Source organism: Danio rerio, chromosome 2 (assembly GCF_052040795.2).
Source record: "Danio rerio strain M-AB ecotype USA chromosome 2, GRCz13ab, whole genome shotgun sequence".
NCBI classification, from domain to species: Eukaryota; Metazoa; Chordata; class Actinopteri; order Cypriniformes; family Danionidae; genus Danio; species Danio rerio.
In genome coordinates this window covers 62,169,563-62,188,502 of record NC_141022.1, presented here as the reverse complement: position 1 = coordinate 62,188,502, position 18,940 = coordinate 62,169,563, and the positions used below count along the sequence as shown (strand labels likewise).

General features: G+C 33.4%; 3 protein-coding genes across 4 annotated transcripts in view; all 3 read left to right on the top strand.

The window, feature by feature from the left end:
- lingo3b (leucine rich repeat and Ig domain containing 3b) overlaps positions 1 to 18,940 on the top strand; it is a 644,601-nt gene that overhangs the window by 248,013 nt on the left and 377,648 nt on the right. The gene's annotated exons all lie outside the window — the stretch shown is intronic.
- The window catches only part of nectin4b (nectin cell adhesion molecule 4b), a 212,759-nt gene that overhangs the window by 85,795 nt on the left and 108,024 nt on the right, over positions 1 to 18,940 (top strand). The window lies entirely within an intron of this gene.
- Positions 2,130 to 18,940, top strand: part of arhgap30 (Rho GTPase activating protein 30) — a 47,746-nt gene continuing 30,935 nt past the window's right edge. The window contains exons 1-7 of the mRNA XM_087241638.1: positions 2,130 to 2,256; positions 7,371 to 7,565; positions 8,884 to 8,986; positions 10,973 to 11,117; positions 13,847 to 13,929; positions 17,118 to 17,225; positions 18,145 to 18,263. Of these exons, the coding sequence (XP_087097764.1) occupies positions 7,478 to 7,565; positions 8,884 to 8,986; positions 10,973 to 11,117; positions 13,847 to 13,929; positions 17,118 to 17,225; positions 18,145 to 18,263 (646 nt within the window). The 5' untranslated portion in view covers positions 2,130 to 2,256; positions 7,371 to 7,477. The remainder of the gene's footprint in view (positions 2,257 to 7,370; positions 7,566 to 8,883; positions 8,987 to 10,972; positions 11,118 to 13,846; positions 13,930 to 17,117; positions 17,226 to 18,144; positions 18,264 to 18,940) is intronic.

Below are 18,940 nucleotides of genomic sequence, written 5' to 3'. Positions count from 1 at the left end.
TATTGGATCAGCTGGAGGTTAGAGTTAATGGAACAGGACCTGATAACTTGAAGAGCATTAGTCCAGTTATCTTCTGAGATCTCTAATCACAGGTCCTTTTCCCAAGTCATCTTTAGATTTTCTGTTGTAGGGATTCTGATATCATTAAAATATTCAACATATCTTGTGACAAGACCCCTCAAGTTAGGTTCCAATGTTATACATGAATAAAGGTATTCAGGTTCTTTATACGTTTCAAAATTGGGAATATTTTTTTAACATAGTTCCGTATTTGTAAATACCAAAAATAATGAGAGGAAGGTAACCCGAACTTTTCACTAAGCTGCGTGAATGGAGCAAAAATGTTATCTATATAAAGATCCCCTATAGTTCTAATTCCACTATCTTTCCATGATAAAAATGTTTTATCTGATCGTGAGGGAGTAAATGCATGATTGTAAGCAATAGGGGTAAGACTACAAGTCTGAGGGAATTTAAAAATCTTTCTAAGTTGATACCAAATCAAATCGAGTCTAAAACAATAGGGTTACATATCTTGAAAGTTCTAATAGGTTTGTTTTCTGCAAAAAGATTTTGATGGTCAAAACAGCATCAATGTTTGGATGTCAAACAGACGTCAAGGTTTTCACATGTAATCAATGTTTTTTGACACCAAAGTATTACAAAATTCAGTGTAAATTTTAAATCGAATCTTTTAGATGAACAACATTTTTCCTATAACACTTTTTGTGTCTTTATTTTGATGATCAAAACAGCATCAATGTTCGGATCTCAAATAGACGTCAAGGTCTTAACGTTAAATCAATTAGCATTTGATGTGGTTTTTGACGCCAAAGTAGTTTGCTTGCATTGTATGAATACAAAATTTAGCGCAAATCTGTAAACAGATTTCAGATGAGTAAAACGTTTCTTACAAAGCGTTTCGTGTCTTTATTTTGATGGTCAAAACAGCATCAGTGTTTGGATGTCAAACCGACGTCAAGGTTTTCACATGTAATCAATGTTTTTTGACACCAAAGTATTACAAAATATAATGTAAATTTTTTATAGAATCTTTTAGATGAACAACATTTTGCTTATAACACTTTTTATGTCTTTATTTTGATGATCAAAACAGCATCAATGTTTGGATCTCAAATAGACGTCAAGATCTTGACGTTAAATCAATTAGCATTTGATGTGCTTTTTGACGCCAAAGTAGTTTACTTGCATTGTATGAATACAAAATTCAGCACAAATCTGTAAACAAATTTCAGATGAGTGAATCATTTACCATAACACTTTTCATGTCTTTAATGGTCAAAACAGCATCAGTGTTTGGATGTCAAAGAGACGTCAAGGTTTTCACATGTAATCGATGTTTTTTGACACCGAAGTATTACAAAATTCAGTGTAAATTTTAAATCTAAACTTTTAGATGAACAACATTTTGCTTATAACACTTTTTATGTCTTTATTTTGATGATCAAAACAGCATCAATGTTTGGATCTCAAATAGACGTCAAGATCTTGACATGAAATCAATTAGCATTTGATGTGCTTTTTGACGCCAAAGTAGTTTACTTGCATTGTATGAATACAAAATTCAGCACAAATCTGTAAACAGATTTCAGATGAGTAAAACGTTTCTTACAACACTTTTCGTGTCTTTATTTTGATGGTCAAAACAGCATCAGTGTTTGGATGTCAAACAGACGTCAAGGTTTTCACATGTAATCGATGTCTTTTGACACCAAAGTATTACAAAAATCAGTGTAAATTTTAAATCTAATCTTTTAGATGAATAACAATTTGCTTCTAACACTTTTTATGTCTTTATTTTGATGGTCAAAACAGCATCAATGTGTGGATGTTAAATAGACGTCAAGGTTTAGACATCAAATCAATTGCCATTTTTTTACGCCAAAGTAGTTTCCGTGTAGGAATACGAAATTCTGTGTAAATTTGTAAACGAAGCTTTCAGATGAGTACAGCTTTTCTTCTAACACTTTCTAACTGTCTTTATTTTGATGGTCAAAACAGCATCAATGTGTGGATGTCAAATAGACGTCAAGGTTTGGTCATGACATCGATTAGCATTTTTGACGTGGTTTTTGATGTCGTCAAAGCTGTAGCGCAGATGCATAAACACAGAGATCATCAGAAATGGAGAATCAAGACAGAAAGTAAAGACTCAGGAAGTCAGCGAGGGAAGTTTAGTGGTTTCTTGCGTCACACACACTTTACACTGAAGCTCGTGCCGGTGCAGAGAGAAAGGTAAGAACTGAAGGCTTTTCTTTTTAATTGAGCTCTTATTTGTGTAATTATTCCTTGATTGTTGCCTGTAGAGACGCTGGATTGTACTACAGTTGTATAGTGACGTTCAAAGTTGGGAGTAGTTCTCTATTATTTGATGCTGAGAGCGAAAAACACTCAAGGCCTTCAGATGCGATCAGTCATTTCCGCAAGAGGAACAAAGTTGGTGTAAAGTTACAAATTAGCATAATGCAAAAACACAGAAAGAAGCTGAAGATGCTGATGGTGTGTGAGGATCAGGGCTGAGTTTTAGTGTGTTTTTGTGTGTGTTTTGCTGTTGAGTGTGTATTTGAGCGTTGAGGGTGTGGTTTTTTTATGGGTGTAAAGCTGAAATCGATGTCTGAGGAGGAAGCGGGTGGCGAGATCGGCACACGACCCACCCTGCCCTCATTTCTGGACATCTGTATTGATTATTATTGATTATTATTATACACTCCACTAAATGATCTATTTAGATGCTGTCCTGCTTTTGCATTTCCTTTTTGTGCTCGTGTTGGTTTTCTACTTCCTGTTGTTGTGAATTAGAGGAGCACCACATAGAAATCTGATACATGGCAATTATATACACACACACACACACACACACACACACACACACACACACACACACACACACACACACACATATATATATATCAAAAATTTAGGGCAGCAATTCTTTTACACACTCTAAAAATACTGGGTCGTTGTAACTCAAAACTCAATTGAGTCAAACGTTGACAAACCCAAAACAGTGGGTAAAAGATGTAATTTAACCAGGCGTTTTCCTGTACACTGTTGATTCAAATTGGACTGAAAGTACCCAGCATTTCTAAAAGAGTGCTGCAACATTTAGTCAAACTGCACTCTAAAAATGCAGGATTGTTGTTAACCCAAAATTAGGCTAAATATGGACAACTCAACTTTGGCTTAATTTTTTTTTTTCATTATATTTTCATTAAATTACATTTTTTCATGAAATTTAAATGACAACCCACCATTTGGGTTTGTCTACATTTGACACAGTTTTGGATTACAACAACCCAGCTTTTTGAAGAGCGTGTTCAACATATTTTTGGCTTGAATCAAGTTAAATTTAAGTAACTTTCTTGTCCGTGTTTTACACAAACTTGGGTTGAAATTACCCAGCATTTTTTGGAGTGCAGCTTGACTAATGATTTAAAAATGTTGCAACACATTGTACAAATGCTGGGTAATTTCAATCCAATTTTGGGTCAAACATGGGCAAGATTAGTTCCTCACTGGTAAAGTTAATTTGATTCAGTGCAAAAGAATAAAAAATAATTAAGCTAATGTTGAATTTTTCCATATTTGACCCAATTTTGAGTTAACAACAAATCATTTTGTAGATTTAAACTTTTGGGTTGAATTAAATTAACTTTACCAGTCACATTCCTGTCCATATTTGACCCAACATTGGATCAAAATTATCCCACATTTTTAGAGGGTGCTGCCACATTTCTGGATCATCAGTCAAACTGTACTTTAGAAATGCTGGGTAATTTCAACCCAAAAACACAAACAAGAAAATGACTATACGTTTGATAAATCAACCCAAAAGGTTAAGACATCAACTGTTTTATTTTTAACACACTCTTCAAAATACTGGGCTGTTGTAATCCAAAATTGGGTCAAATATGGACAAACCCAAACAGCGGATCAAAAATTGTGTGATTTAAATTCAATTTAAAAAATATATTAAGTAATTTTCTTGTCCATCCCTGCTGAAAAATCCAGCTTAAACCAGCCTAGGCTGGTTGGCTGGTTTTAGCTGGTCGACCAGGCTGGTTTTAGAGGGGTTTTGGCCATTTCCAGGATGGTTTCCAGCCATTTTCAGCCTGGTCTTAGCTGGTCAGGCTGGAAAATGACCAGCTAAATCCAGCTAAAACCAGCTTGACCAGCCTGGTTTAAGCTGGACATAGCCTGGCTAGGCTGGTCAAGCGGGTTTTAGCTTGTCATCTCCCAGCCTGACCAGCTAAGACCAGGCTGGAAATGGCTGGAAACCAGCCTGGAAATGGCCAAAACCCCTCTAAAACCAGCCTGGTCGACCAGCTAAAACCAGTCAACCAGCCTAGGCTGGTTTAAGCTGGATTTTTCTGTAGGGATATTTGACCCAAAATTAGACTGAAAGTACCCAGCATTTGATAGTGTCTTGCAACACTTAAAAACACATGAGTCGAAATGCACTCTAAGAATGCTGGGTTGTTGTTAACCCAACACTGAGTCAAATATGGACAAACCCAAAAGGTGGGTAAAAAGTGTCATTTAAATTCAATTAAATATTAAGCCAACGTTGAATTTGTCCATACTTGACCCAAAATTTGGGTTAAGAACAAATCATTTTGTAGGTTGTGTAAGAAATGAAATTTTTTGAATCAAATTAACTTTTACGTCATTTTTATGCCCATATTTGACCCAACATTAGACTGAAATTACCCCAAATAGAGAGGGTGTGCAACATTTCCGAATCATTAGTCAAACTGCTCTCTAAAAAAATGCTGGGTAATTTCAACCCAAAAACATGCAGAAGAAAATGACTATTAAACTTAATTTGATTCAACCCAAAAAATGAAGACAGCAACGTTGTGTTTTAACACAATCTTCAACCTGCTGGATTGTTATTTTCCAAAATTGGGTCAAATATGGACAAACTCATATGGTGGGTAAAAACTGTCATTTAAATTTCATGAAAATGAAGCCAACATTTGATTTGTCCATATTTGACCCAATTTTGGGTTACCAACAAATCATTTTTTGTAAAAAAGAAAAGGTTTCTGTCTTAAACTTTAGATTTAATCTAATTAACTTTACTAGTCATTTTCTTGTCCACTTGACCCAACATTAGCGTTGCAGCATTTCTGAATCATTGGTCAAGCTGCACTCTAAAAAACACGGTGTAATTTCAGCCCAGTTTTGTGTAAAACACAGACAAGAAAATGACTAGAAAATTTAATTTGATTCAACTCAAATATTTAAGACACTATTTAACACTCTATTTAATATACTGGGTTGTTGTAACCCAAAATTGGGTCAAATATGGACAACACCCATATGGTGGGTAAAAAGTGTCATTTAAATTGAATGAAAATGAAGCCAACATTTGATTTGTCCATATTTGACTTATTTTGGGTTACCAACAAATCATTTTGTAGATGTTTCTGCCTTAAAATTTTGCATTTAATCAATTTAACTGTAGTCATTTTCTTGTCCACATTTGACCCAACATTCGCGTTGCAACATTTCTGAATCATTTGTCAAGCTGCACTCTAAAAAACACTGTGTGATTTCAACCCAGTTTTAGAAAATGACTATTAAATTTAATTTGATTCAACCCAAATATTTGAGATGGCAACTATTTTTATTACACTATTTAAAAAACACTGTGTAATTTCAACCAAATTTGTGGTAAAACACAAGACAAGAAACTGACTAGTAAATTTAATTTGATTCAACCCAAAAAAATTAAGACAGCAGCTATTTGTTATAACACAATTTTCTGGGTTGTTGTAATATAAAAAATTGGGTCAAATATGGACAAACTCATATGGTGGGGAAAAAGAGTCATTTAAATTTCATGAAAATGAAGCCAACATTTGATTTGTCCATATTTGACCCAATTTTGGGTTACCAACAAATCATTTTGTAGATGTTTTTGTCTTAATTTTTTGGATTTAATTTAATTAACTTTACTAGTCATTTTCTTGTCCACTTGACCCAGCATTTCTGAATCATTGGTCAAACTGCACTCTAAAACACACTGTGTAATTTCAACACAATTTGTGGTAAAACACAGACAAGAAAATTTAATTTAATTGATTCAACCCAAATATTTAAGACAGGAACTATTATTTATTTTTTAACACACTCTTCCGACTGCTGGGTTGTTGTAATCCAAAATTGGGTCAAACATGGACAAACCCAAATGGTGGGTAAACTGCATGAATAAATGTCATTTAATTTATAAAAAATGAAGCCAACATTTGATTTCTCCATATTTGACTTAATTTTGGGTTACCAGCAAATCATTTTGTAGATTGTTTAAAAATAAAATGTTACTGTCCTAAACTTTTGGATTTAATCTAATTAACTTTACTAGTCATTTTCTTGTCCACTTGACCCAACATTAGCGTTGCAACATTTCTGAATCATTGGTCAAACTGCACTCTAAAAAACACGGTGTAATTTCAACTCAATTTGGGGTAAAACACAGACAAGAAAATGACTAGAAAATTTAATTTGATTCAACCCAAATATTTAATACAGCAACTATTTCTTTAACCCACTCTACAAAATACTGGGTTGTTGTAATCCAAAATTGGGTCAAATATGGACAAACTCAAATGGTGATTAAAAAAATCTTAAATTTCATAAATAAATGTCATTTTAATAAATAAAAAAAACATTGAAGCCAACATTTGATTTGTCCCTATTTGACCAAATGTTGGGTTAACAACAACCCAGCAACACAATGTACTGTTATATGATGGTGTCCTGTGCGCTTTCCCGCTTTTACTCCGACATGTAAACACACTCTGAGGAGCTGATCAGTGCGAGAAAACTAGAACAAATATTTGACAATACCCTCAGATAAGTACATTGCTTTCATTTTAAATTAAATTAATACATTGTAAATAATAACAAAAACTGGGCCAGTTGATGTTTCTGTGTGGAGTTTGCATGTTCTCTCCATGTTGGCGTGGGTTTCCTCCGAGTGCTCCGGTTTCCCCCACAGTCCAAACACATGCGCTATAGGGGAACTGATGAAATTGGCTGTAGTGTATGAGTGTAAGTGTGTGTGTGAATGAGTGTGTATGGGTGTTTCTAAGTATTAGGTTGTGGCTGGAAGGGCATCCGCTGTGTAAAACATTAGCTGGAATAGTTGGCGGTTCATTCCGCTGTGGCGACCCCTGATAAAATAAGCGACTAAGCCGAAGAAAAATGTGTCCACTTTATCTATAGATTTTTTAACTGAATTATCCCTGTAAGCTAGTTTATCTTCCAGTATAACTTTGTTTGAGAGATCTCTCTGTGTTTGCTGTGCAGATATATTGATATGTGTGTGTTCTCCATTACAGCTGAAGCCTGAAAGTGTGTGTGTGCTGCTGATAATGAGGATTAAACAGGTCGTGATGCAGTAACTCCAGCGCTTCATCATTATATCAGCTCCGGGAGAAACAGGAGGATGAGGAGAGGCCGCAGAAAACCCGGAGGACGGGACAAAGTGTTCGGATGTGACCTGCTGGAACATCTGTCCTCCAGCGCGCAGGACGGTCAGATATTAGAGCACACAGTTGAAGTCAGAATTATTAAACCCCCTTTAAAATTATTTATCTTTTTAAAATATTTCCCAAATGATGTTGAACAGATTCAGGAAATGTTCACAGTATGTCTGATAATATTTGTTCATCTGGAGAAAATCTAATTAGTTTTATTTCGGCTAGAATAAAAGCAGTTTTTTTTTTAAACACCATTTTAAGGACAAAATTATTAGCTTGTTTAAGCAAATTTCTTTTGATAGTCTACAGAACAAACCATCAATAACTTGCCTAATTATTAATGTTATTATTGTTGCTGTTGTTGTTATTATTAATGTTATTATTATTGTTAACATTATTATTGTTTTTATTGACGCATTATTATTATTATTATTATTATTAATAATGTTGCTATTAATATTATTGTTATTATTATAACAATTATTATCGTTATTATTAATGTTATTATTATTGTTATTATTATTAATGCTATTATTATAATTATTGTTGATATTATGATTATTATTTATGTTATTATTATTATTGTATATTATGATTAATGTTATTCTTATTGTTGTTGTTATTGTTAATATTATTTAATATTATTATCATTATTATTATGATTATTATTAATGTTGTTGTTAATAATGTTATTATTATTGTTATTATTATTATTATTATTATTTTTAATGATATTATTAATATTTTTATTATTATTATCATTATTATTGTTGTTATTATTATTAATGTTATTATTATTATTAATGTTATTATTATCGTTATTATTAATGTTATTATTATTATTATTAATGTTATTATTATTATTAATGTTATTATTATTATTATTATTATTAATGTTATTATTATTATTATTATTATTATTATTATTAATGTTATCATTATTATTATTATTATTAATATTATTATTATTATTAATGGTAAAAGTATAAAAGCAATAATGACTAAAGTAACAATTTCATTTAAAACTAACATACAATGAGTAATAAATATCTATAAAATATATATAAAAAAATAAATATAACATTTAATGAATAAATATTTAACAATTTAACTTTTTTTTTTAAAAACATGTAACGCCGCCTTGATGACAAAATAATTGTCTGTAAATTATTAAATAAAATTAATGTTTAAAAAAAATTGACCCAAAGCTTTTGGCCGGTAGTGTTTATGCATGTCATGCATTTATTTATCCACAAAAAAACACACACACATCTATGCACAAATATATTCTGTAAATATAAACTTTCATTTTGGATCCTGATGAATGGTTTGACAGCACTTGTGCTCACTCACGTCTGCTGTCCTGCATTAGTTCCTCAGGTTCTGCGCAGCTGCAGTGAGTTCATCGAGAAACACGGCATCGTGGACGGCATTTACAGACTGTCTGGTGTCTCATCCAACACACAGAAGCTCAGGTGATCAACACACACACACACACACACACACACACACACACACGTACACACACACACGTACACACACACACAAACACGTACACACACACACTGGAGTTAAAGGGCACCTATTATGCAAAAAAAAACACTTTTATGGAGGGTTTAGACCCAGTAGTGTGTGTGTGTATGTGTGTGAATATCTCCAGCCTCTAATGGTCTAATGTCTAATGGTTAACTGTATTTGTTATAATCAGACTTGATAAAAACAGCCTACAGAAACCCTTTGATTGACATTCTCCCTTTGGCATCGGAGGGGGAAGGCCCCGCCCACTAGGTTATGGTCTGGATATCTTCTGGTTATATTCAGGTTATGTTTAGGTTGTGTTCTGATTATATTCTGGTTATTTTTTTATTATATTTAATTTATGTTCTGGTTATGCTCAGGTCATATTCATGATAAGTTTGAATTGTATTCAGGTTATATTCATGATATGTTTTTGTTATATTCTTGATATGTTCTGGTTATATTCATGTTATGTTTTTGTTATATTCTGAATATGATCTGGATATGTTTTGGTTATATTCAGGTTATATTCATGATAAGTTTTGATTATATCAAGGTCAAATTTATGTAATGTTCTGGTTATATTCATGTTTTGTTTTTGTAATATTTTGGATATGGTCTGGATATGTTCTGGTTAAATTCAGATCATATTCATGTTAAGTTCTGGTTATATTCATGTTATGTTTTTGTTATATTTTGGATATGGTCTGTATATGTTCTAGTTATATTCAGGTCATATTCATGATATGTTCTTGATATATTCAGGTTATATTCTGGATATGGTCTGGATTTGTTCTGGTTATATTCAGGTCATATTCATGTTATGTTTTGATTATAATCTGGTTAGGTTCAGGTTATAATCAGGTTATGTTCAGTTTATGTTTTGTTTATGTTCTGATTGTATTCTGGCTAAAGGTTCAGATTTTATTCAGGCTACAATCTGGTTATGTTCAGGTTATATTCATTATATGTTCTGGTGATGATTTAGTTTTATTCAGGTTATGTTTTGATTATGTTCAGGTTATATTCTTGTCATATTCAAGTTGTGTTTTGGTTATATTAAGATGTTCAGATTACGTTCAGGTTATGTTTTGGGGGTATTCAAGAAAGCAGGGTTTGTGAAATACCCAGATAAGTTTAAGGATATGTAACCAGATCATATTTTGTTTAAACTTAACCAATCTGAGTTAACCAAGAAAGTTGATGACCAGGGTCGTCACAGTACCAACAAAGCCTGAATCCACAAGTTTGGTTTTGTCAACTCAAATCTAATTCTACAATCTAGAGTTTTGTTAAATCGCCATCATGGTACAGACTTATATTAGTTTTATTTTTTTATATCATATGTAGTTCCATTTATATATGGAATACGTCTCCCGCTCATTAACATAATCAGCAGCCCTGAGTGAGAAGCAGCCGTCTGTCCATTAGCCGTTAGAGTATATATATATATATATATATATATATATATATATATATTTTATATATATATATATATATATATATATATATATATATATATATATATATATATATATATATATATATAATTTGTTAAAGTGGCAAACTTGATCATTTCTTGTGTCTTAAATTTAAAACCTAACCTAAAACCTGAATTCAAGTTTAATTTGGGTACATTTGGGTTAAAATTCTCTTGAAATTGCTTGACATCCTGAAACTATTGCAGATTTTCACATTGTGGTATTTGTTGCAGAAATGATATATTGTGCAGCCCTACACGGATCATCCCACATTTGAAACTTTTATTTTTAAGAGCATTGACATGTTAACCAAAATAAAATAGTATAGTTGTAAGATTATTAGAGTTATAAGGTGCAATAATACAAAACGAATGCTTTTTAAAACAAAAAAGCTTTAGTGTAAAGGATGCCCAAAATGTCTGACTGACGTGTGTGTGTGTGTGTGTGTGTGTGTGTTTTCAGGAGTGAGTTTGACAGCGAAGGCTCTCCGGATCTCTATAAGGAGGTGTATCTGCAGGACATTCACTGCGTCAGTTCGCTCTGCAAAGCTTATTTCAGAGAATTACCAAACCCTCTGCTCACATACGAGCTGTACGACCGCTTCGCCGTGAGTCTATATTCCCTCATTTAATCTTTAATTTGAGATGTACTGGTTTGTGCAGTGTGTAATTATACATTGACTATCGGAGTGGTCAGCTTTTTTAGTAGTAGTTTGGTAATACATGCTTCTGTGAATCAAATTTACGACTTACGAATAAAATGTATATGTTTTCAAATGTATATTTATATTTACAGTATTTATTTATTAATATTTATGATATAGATCAGAGATCAGAGAAAGCTATTTCGTTAAGTGCAACCATACTGTATGGTCCAGCGCAGCCTTCACACGGTCGCAGACCCCTGGTCATGGCTGATTCTCCAAAAATGTTACTACACATCTCAACGACGGGTAGTGCAAGCTCTGTGATTGGCCGGCTTGGTAGCGGTGATGAGCGTGGGCTATGCTGAGAGCCGCAAGCCTGATGGAGCAAGTGTTTACAAGTGCGGAGTCCCGTGAAGGAGCTCCAGGTGGAGAGTTTTGTTTTGTGTTTGCCTCACGATTAAAGTTGTTGCACGTCCGCCGGCTCCTGCCTCTTCTACATTAAGGAAGAGTTCAGAAAAAACAAAACACCAGCAAAGAAACTGAGCACAGAGGAAAATTAACACCTACTGCAAATAGCTTAGAATCACCAAGAGGCGACACTCTAGTGCAGTTTGGGGAAGAGCCACTAGAGGGCGCGGCGGCCATTTTGGAAGGAAAACTCCAATAGAGCAGCAGCATATTATAAGTGTGTAAAATAAACTATTAAAAGTGCTGATGATTGTGATGGTAAGTGTTGTATTGTCGTCTTTCAGGTTGTATCTTAGCTTTAATGCACTTTTTAAATAAATAAATAAAAAACAAAGCAGCTGCTCGCCATTGCAACAGCAATAAGATCAATGGACAGCCGATCGCTTTCACTCCAAAATGGCGGAATCCGAGGCTGTTGCTGGGCGCTGCTGCTGCAATTAAACGATCTATTGAGTGTCGCCTCTTGGTCATTCCAAGCTCTTTGCCTACTGTCTACTAGTGTTTCTGATAAGTTATTGCAGTGCAACACAAACAGCACGCAGAATATAAATGCATGACTACGCACAAGGCATGCACCTTGGGTCACGCCCAGGGCTTAACATTTACTTTTTTTGATCACCAGCCACTGTGGCTAGTAGTTTTACAACAGTACTAGCCACTCACCATTTTCACTAGCCACAATTTTATTGTTGAGATATGACCTTGACATGCTAAAATTACTTGATTTAGAGTTTGCTTTATCTCTACATGCCTCCTCATTCATTTCACTTTTTTGTGTGTCGTGTATGAGCTTGCTCAATAATCATGAGCAGATGGGTCAGGCTTTCATATATTACAATTAGTTTTCATAATTTTCAGAGCCCAAAATGAAGGATTTACCCAATTTATCTCTGACCACACCATAAATAAAGTTAAATATTTCTTAGCCACACATTTTAAATGTGTGAAAACATGCAAAATATGGCTGAATACTAAACTTTTTATTTAACAAAACATATGCACAGTCATGTGTCCTGGCTAAAGGTCCCAGATCACCAGTTAACTACTCATAAATGGGGAGTTATTCTCCTATTAAAGCAATGTTATAGTAAAAAAAAAGATAATTAAACCATATTAATGCAAAAGAAAGCAGGTAAAAAACATACGGTGTGATAATGAAAGGATGATCACACACACACTTGGTTAATGATAGACCCATAAATGATCTTTTTAAAGAATGGTTAAACCGAAAGCAACTGGCGCTGCTCACAATAAGTCAACTCTGGAACTCTGGAAAGCAGCAAGACTGTGGGTGCACGTTCCTCCCTTTTTGTTCAGTCTATTTGAAAGAGAACCGATCGTATCAGTCGTGTTTCTAGACAGTTGCTTCACAAAAGGAAACGGGAGCACGCACGCGTTATAAACAGTCGCGCGCATCACCTCAGCTGTTAGCGCGAGTGATTATCCTCTCATTCGGTATTCACCTACTTTGCTCGCGCAAAGTTGTGAACGCAATTATTTTTGTTAGTCGTGTTGCTTCTCGATCGCCTGTGCATGCATATTGAACCATCATTATTGTCGAACCCTGCTTTTAAGAATTATTATCTGTGGAAATTATTTTCAACCAGCCAAAGTGGCTAGTGGGAGTGTCTGTCTTACCCGCCACCGCTGAAATCTACCCGCATTTGGCAGGTGTTAATGTAAATCCCTGGTCACGCCAATCACTCGGTGTAGAAGTATAAACCAGCCTTTACTATTAAAGGGCTGACCCCCCATACATCTTGTTTTAAAGTCCCTCAGAGGGGGATCAAGCTTTAATTAGGAGGGTCAATCCCCCCGAAACCTCCCTGTAATTCGCACACTGCTTCTGAAATATTTTGGTCAGGCCCTATATCTAAACAAGCAAAATAGACACTGCGTTTGTTCTGATGGCACATATCGAGCACAAACGAACTGTGCTGATTTGGATCGATTTAAGCAACATGGGGCAGAATGTGACGTCACACAATCAAAACAATACTGATTAATATCTCAGACACCAAACCAGAACAAGCGTCCATTTTTGTGGCACAAATGGTATGGCATAGTTTTGGGGATTATTTATTTTTATGGGGTGCCAGCTTGACGGAGGTAACTCCCCTTTATTCTTAATCTGCTTGTTGTCATATGTCTGCCTTCTGTTTACCTGTTGGAAAGAACATTTGTCAACAGAAGTTTTTAAACGTGTGCTGTATAATTATCAGGATGCAGTGGCGGTTCAGCTGGAGGACGAGAGGTTGGTGAAGATTCGAGAAGTTCTGAAGGATTTACCAGCTCCTCATTACAGGTCAGCTGCAGATTATAAACCTGTTCACCATAATGTCAAACATGCACAATAAACAAAGCTCTGCTGGGGCCTGTACCATAAAGCTAGATTAGCTGGTTAGCCGGTCAAGTTTGGTTTGCACAAATCCTGAGTTTTAGGTACCACAAAGTTAGCTTTAAACTATCTCTGCTACCATGGTATGTTACATTGCACTACTAACCTGATTTGCGGCAGGTTATGTTCATGTTGTATTCCGGTTAGGTTTAGGTCTGGATATCTTCTGGTTATATTCAGGTTATGTTTAGGTTGTGTTCTGATTATATTCTGGTTATGTTTTGATTATATTTAATTTATGTTCTGGTTATGTTCAGGTTATGTTCAGGTCATATTTATGTTTTGCCTAGATATGGTCTGGATATGTTCTAGTTATATTCAGGTCATATTCATGATATGTTCTGGTTATATTCAGGTTATATTCATGTTATGTTTTTGTTATATTCTGGATATGTTCTGGTTATATTCAGGTCATATTCATGATAAGTTTTGATTATATTCAGATCATGTTCATGATGTGTTCTTGTTATATTCTGGATATGTTCTGGTTATATTCAGGTGATATTCATGATATTGTCTGGTTATATTCAGGTTATATTCATGTTATGTTTTTGTTAAATTTTGGATATGTTCTGGTTATATTCAAGTTATATTTCGGTTATGTTTTGGTTACATTTTGCATATGATCTGGATATGTTCTGGTTATATTCAGGTCATATTCAGGTCATATTCAGGTTATGTTCTGGTTATATTCATGTTATGTTTGTTAAATTTTGGATATCTGGTTATGTTATGGTTATATTCTGGATATGGTCTGGATATGTTTTGGTTATATCCAGGTCATATTCAGGATTTGTTTTGATTATATTCAGGTTATGTTGTTGTTATATTCATGTTATATTCATGCTATGTTCTGGTTATATTCTGCATATGATCTGGATATGTTCTGGTTATATTTCAGGTCATATTCATGATATGTTTTGGTTATATTCAGGTTATATTCATGTTATGTTTTTGTTATATTCTGGTTATATTCAGGTTATATTCATGTTATGTTCTGGTTATATTCTGCATATGATCTGGATATGTTCTGGTTATATTCAGGTCATATTCAGGTTATGTTCTGGTTATATTCATGTTATGTTTTTGTTATATTTTGGATATCTGGTTATGTTCTGGTTATATTCAGGTCATATTCATGATATGTTTTTGTTATATTCAGGTCATATTCATTATGTTTTCTGGTTATATTAAGGTCATATTCATGTTATGTTCTGGTTATATTCTGCATATGATCTGGATATGTTTTGGTTATATTCAGGTCATTTTCATGATATGTTTTGGTTATATTCATGTTATGTTTTTGTTATATTCTGGTTATATTCAGGTTATATTCATGTTATGTTCTGGTTATATTTTGCATATGATCTGGATATGTTCTGGTTATATTCAGGTCATATTCATCATATGTTTTGGTTATATTCAGGTTATAATCATGTTATGTTTTTGTTATATTTTGGATATCTGGTTATGTTCTGGTTATATTCAGGTCATATTCATGATATGTTTTTGTTATATTCAGGTCATATTCATTATGTTTTCTGGTTATGTTAAGGTCATATTCATGTTATGTTATGGTTATAGTCTGGATATGGTCTGGATATGTTTTGGTTATATCCAGGTCATATTCATGATATGCTTTGGTTATATTCAGGTTATGTTCTTGTTATATTCTGGATATGTTGTGGTTATATTCATGTTATATTCATGCTATGTTTTTGTTATATTCTGCATATGATCTGGATATGTTCTGGTTATATTCAGGTCATATTCATGTTATGTTCTGGTAATATTCAGGTCATATTCATGATATGTTGTGGTTATATTCAGATTATATTCATGTTGTGTTTTTGTTATATTCTGGATATGTTCTGGTTATATTCAGGTTATATTCATGTTATGTTTTGGTTATATTCTGCATATGATCTGGATATAGTCTGGTTATATTTAGGTCATATTCATGTTATATTCTGGTTGGGTTCAGGATATGGTGTGGTTGTGTTCTGATTATATTATGGTTATGTTTTGGTTATATTCAGGTTAAGTTCAGGTTATGTTTTGATTATAATCTAGTTAGGTTCAGGTTATAATCAGGTTATGTTCAGTATATGTTTTGTTTATGTTCTGATTGTAGATGGGGTCGTCACAGTACCAACAAAACCTGAATCCACAAGTTTGGTTTTGTCAACTCAAAACTAATTCTACAATTTAGATTTTTGTTAAACCACCATCATGGTACAGGCTTATATTTGACAGTTTTATATTTTTATATCATATGTAGTTCCATATTTATATACAGTTGTCAGAATTATTAGCCCCCCTGTTAAATTTTTTCCCCAATTTCTGTTTAACAGAGAGCAGATTTCTTAAACACAATTATAATCATAAAAGTGTTAATAACTCATCTCTAATAACTGATTTATTTTATCTTTGTCATGATGACAGTAAATAATATTAGACTAGATATTCTTCAAGACACTTCTATACAGCTTAAAGTGACATTTAAAGGTTTAACTAACTTAATTAGGGTAACTAGGCAGGTTAGGGTAATTAGGCAAGTTATTGTATAATGATGATTTGTTCTGTAGACTATCAGAAAAAAATTAGCTTAAAGAGGCTAATAATATTGACCTTAAAATGGCTATTAAAAAATTAAAAACTGCTTTTATTCTAGCCGAAATAAAACAAATAAGACTTTCTTCAAGAACAAATATTATCAGACATACTGTGAAAATTTCCTTGCTGTTAAACATCATTTAGGAAATATTTAAAAAAGAAAAAAAAATTAAAAGGGGGGCGAATAATTCTGACTACAACTGTATGTATATTTAAGTAATGAAAATGGATTTAGGTTATTTAAGATGAATGACAATCAGACTTTATACTGTAGATTGTTAGTGTATAAGAAACTACAGTGCACAACTCACACAGATCTTACTAATTTTTAATTAGAGCTTTTACTTTGCATTTGTAATTTATATTGATTATTTATTATTTTTAATCTGAATTGTGATAATTGTATGTTGTTTTTACTCTCTCCTGAGGTTTATTGTGATTATGATTTATTATGATGTTTTCACTGTATTTTCCTGCAGGACTCTGGAGTTTTTGATGCGTCATCTGGTCAAAATGTCCACTTTTGCGTCTGAGACCAACATGCATTCCAGAAACCTGGCCATCGTTTGGGCCCCGAACTTACTCAGGTGTGTGTGTGTGCAGTCATTTTAGCCATTATTTAACATTTATACTGCATTTATACATTAATAAAGCAAAAAGTGGGGGAAAAAACATTAGAATAAATATACAGTGACCTCTTTTGGCGCTTTATCTTAGATTTTTAAAAGAAAATACAGTTTATTTTTGCTTGATTTAATATTAAAAAGTTTAAAAAGTAATTTTTTTCCCACCTATGATATGTTTAAAGAGCCAGAATTGTTTTATACAGTTTTATATACTGCCAAATATACATACAGAAGCCTGTAGGTTGACCACCCACTTCATTTTGCAGTGAAAAGCACAGTATTTTAACTTGCATGTTGCATATGTGTTTTAGACTAATTATTGAATCTAATAAATGTATTTACGTATTGGTTCATTTTTCTAAATGTATACCTTACCTACCTGATAGACGCCTGTCTAAAATGTAGAGCAGATGATTCCCTGAATTTAAATCACATGAGGAAGTAAAGAAGTTATGTTGTAATTGTGTTTTCTGGAAGGGCACAAAGCATATAAATGATCAGACAGGCAGAATACATGTTTTTATTTAGCCATGTGCAATTTCAGATTGTGTTTTACTGTCTCAAATAGTCACACACAAACTTAATAATCCTCCCATTTTAGTTTATTTGCTGCTGGTTACGCTGGAAGTCTGTGTACTGCCAAAGAATGCATCCCTGTCAGATTATGCCTCAACTCATTCACCAGTATGAGGAATATTGGGTGCATTATTCAGTAGTAACATTAATATTTAGAGGGGAAATAGATTAGATTATTCAATCAAGAATACATTTTAACGAAGGCATGATTAATATGGCAGGTGTGTCATTTTTGGGTTACCACTCACACATCATTTGGGTTTTTGTCTGCATTTTTGCTATAAATGATTGCATGGTAATTCAGATCGAAGGACATCGAATCGACAGGATTCAACGGCACCGCGGCATTCATGGAGGTTCGGGTTCAGTCCATCGTGGTGGAGTTTGTTCTCACTCATGTGCCTGAACTCTTCCCTGAAACAGGTGATTCATCTTCATTAATAATGCGCCATTGTTTTCTTATGCAGAATATAACGATGAGTGTTTTTGTCTTGTTTTATATTACAAAACATAAAATTTATTAAATCTTTACATTTACTTCAGAAGCATAATTACTTTAGAATTTTAATATTTGTATAATTTTAAGAAATTAAAAAATAATGTGTGAGTTTTAATATTAAACAAATGTCTGTCAACTAGGTCTGAAATAGTAACTTATTTCAAAAGAAAAACAAGCTTCTCAGCCCAACTGGTAGATATTTTATTGTTGTTTTGCTCACAGCTGATTGGTGAAATCTCAGTTTGTGATCTCCAAGCCAGAACATAGCCAGAACATAACCAGAATATAACCTGATAATAACCAGAATATAACTTGAGCCTAACCCGTACATAGCCAAAACATAACCAAAACATAACCTGAACATAACCAGAGCATAACCTGAACATAAACCGAAGATAGCCAAAACATAACCAGACCATAACCTGAGCATAACCTAAATATAACCAGAACATAATTAGAACACAACCTGAACATATCTAAAATATAACCAGAACATAACCTGAAAATAAACCAAAGATATCCAAAACATACCCTGAACATAACCAGAATATAACCTGAGCATAACCCAAACATAACCAAAATATCACTTGAACACAGCCAA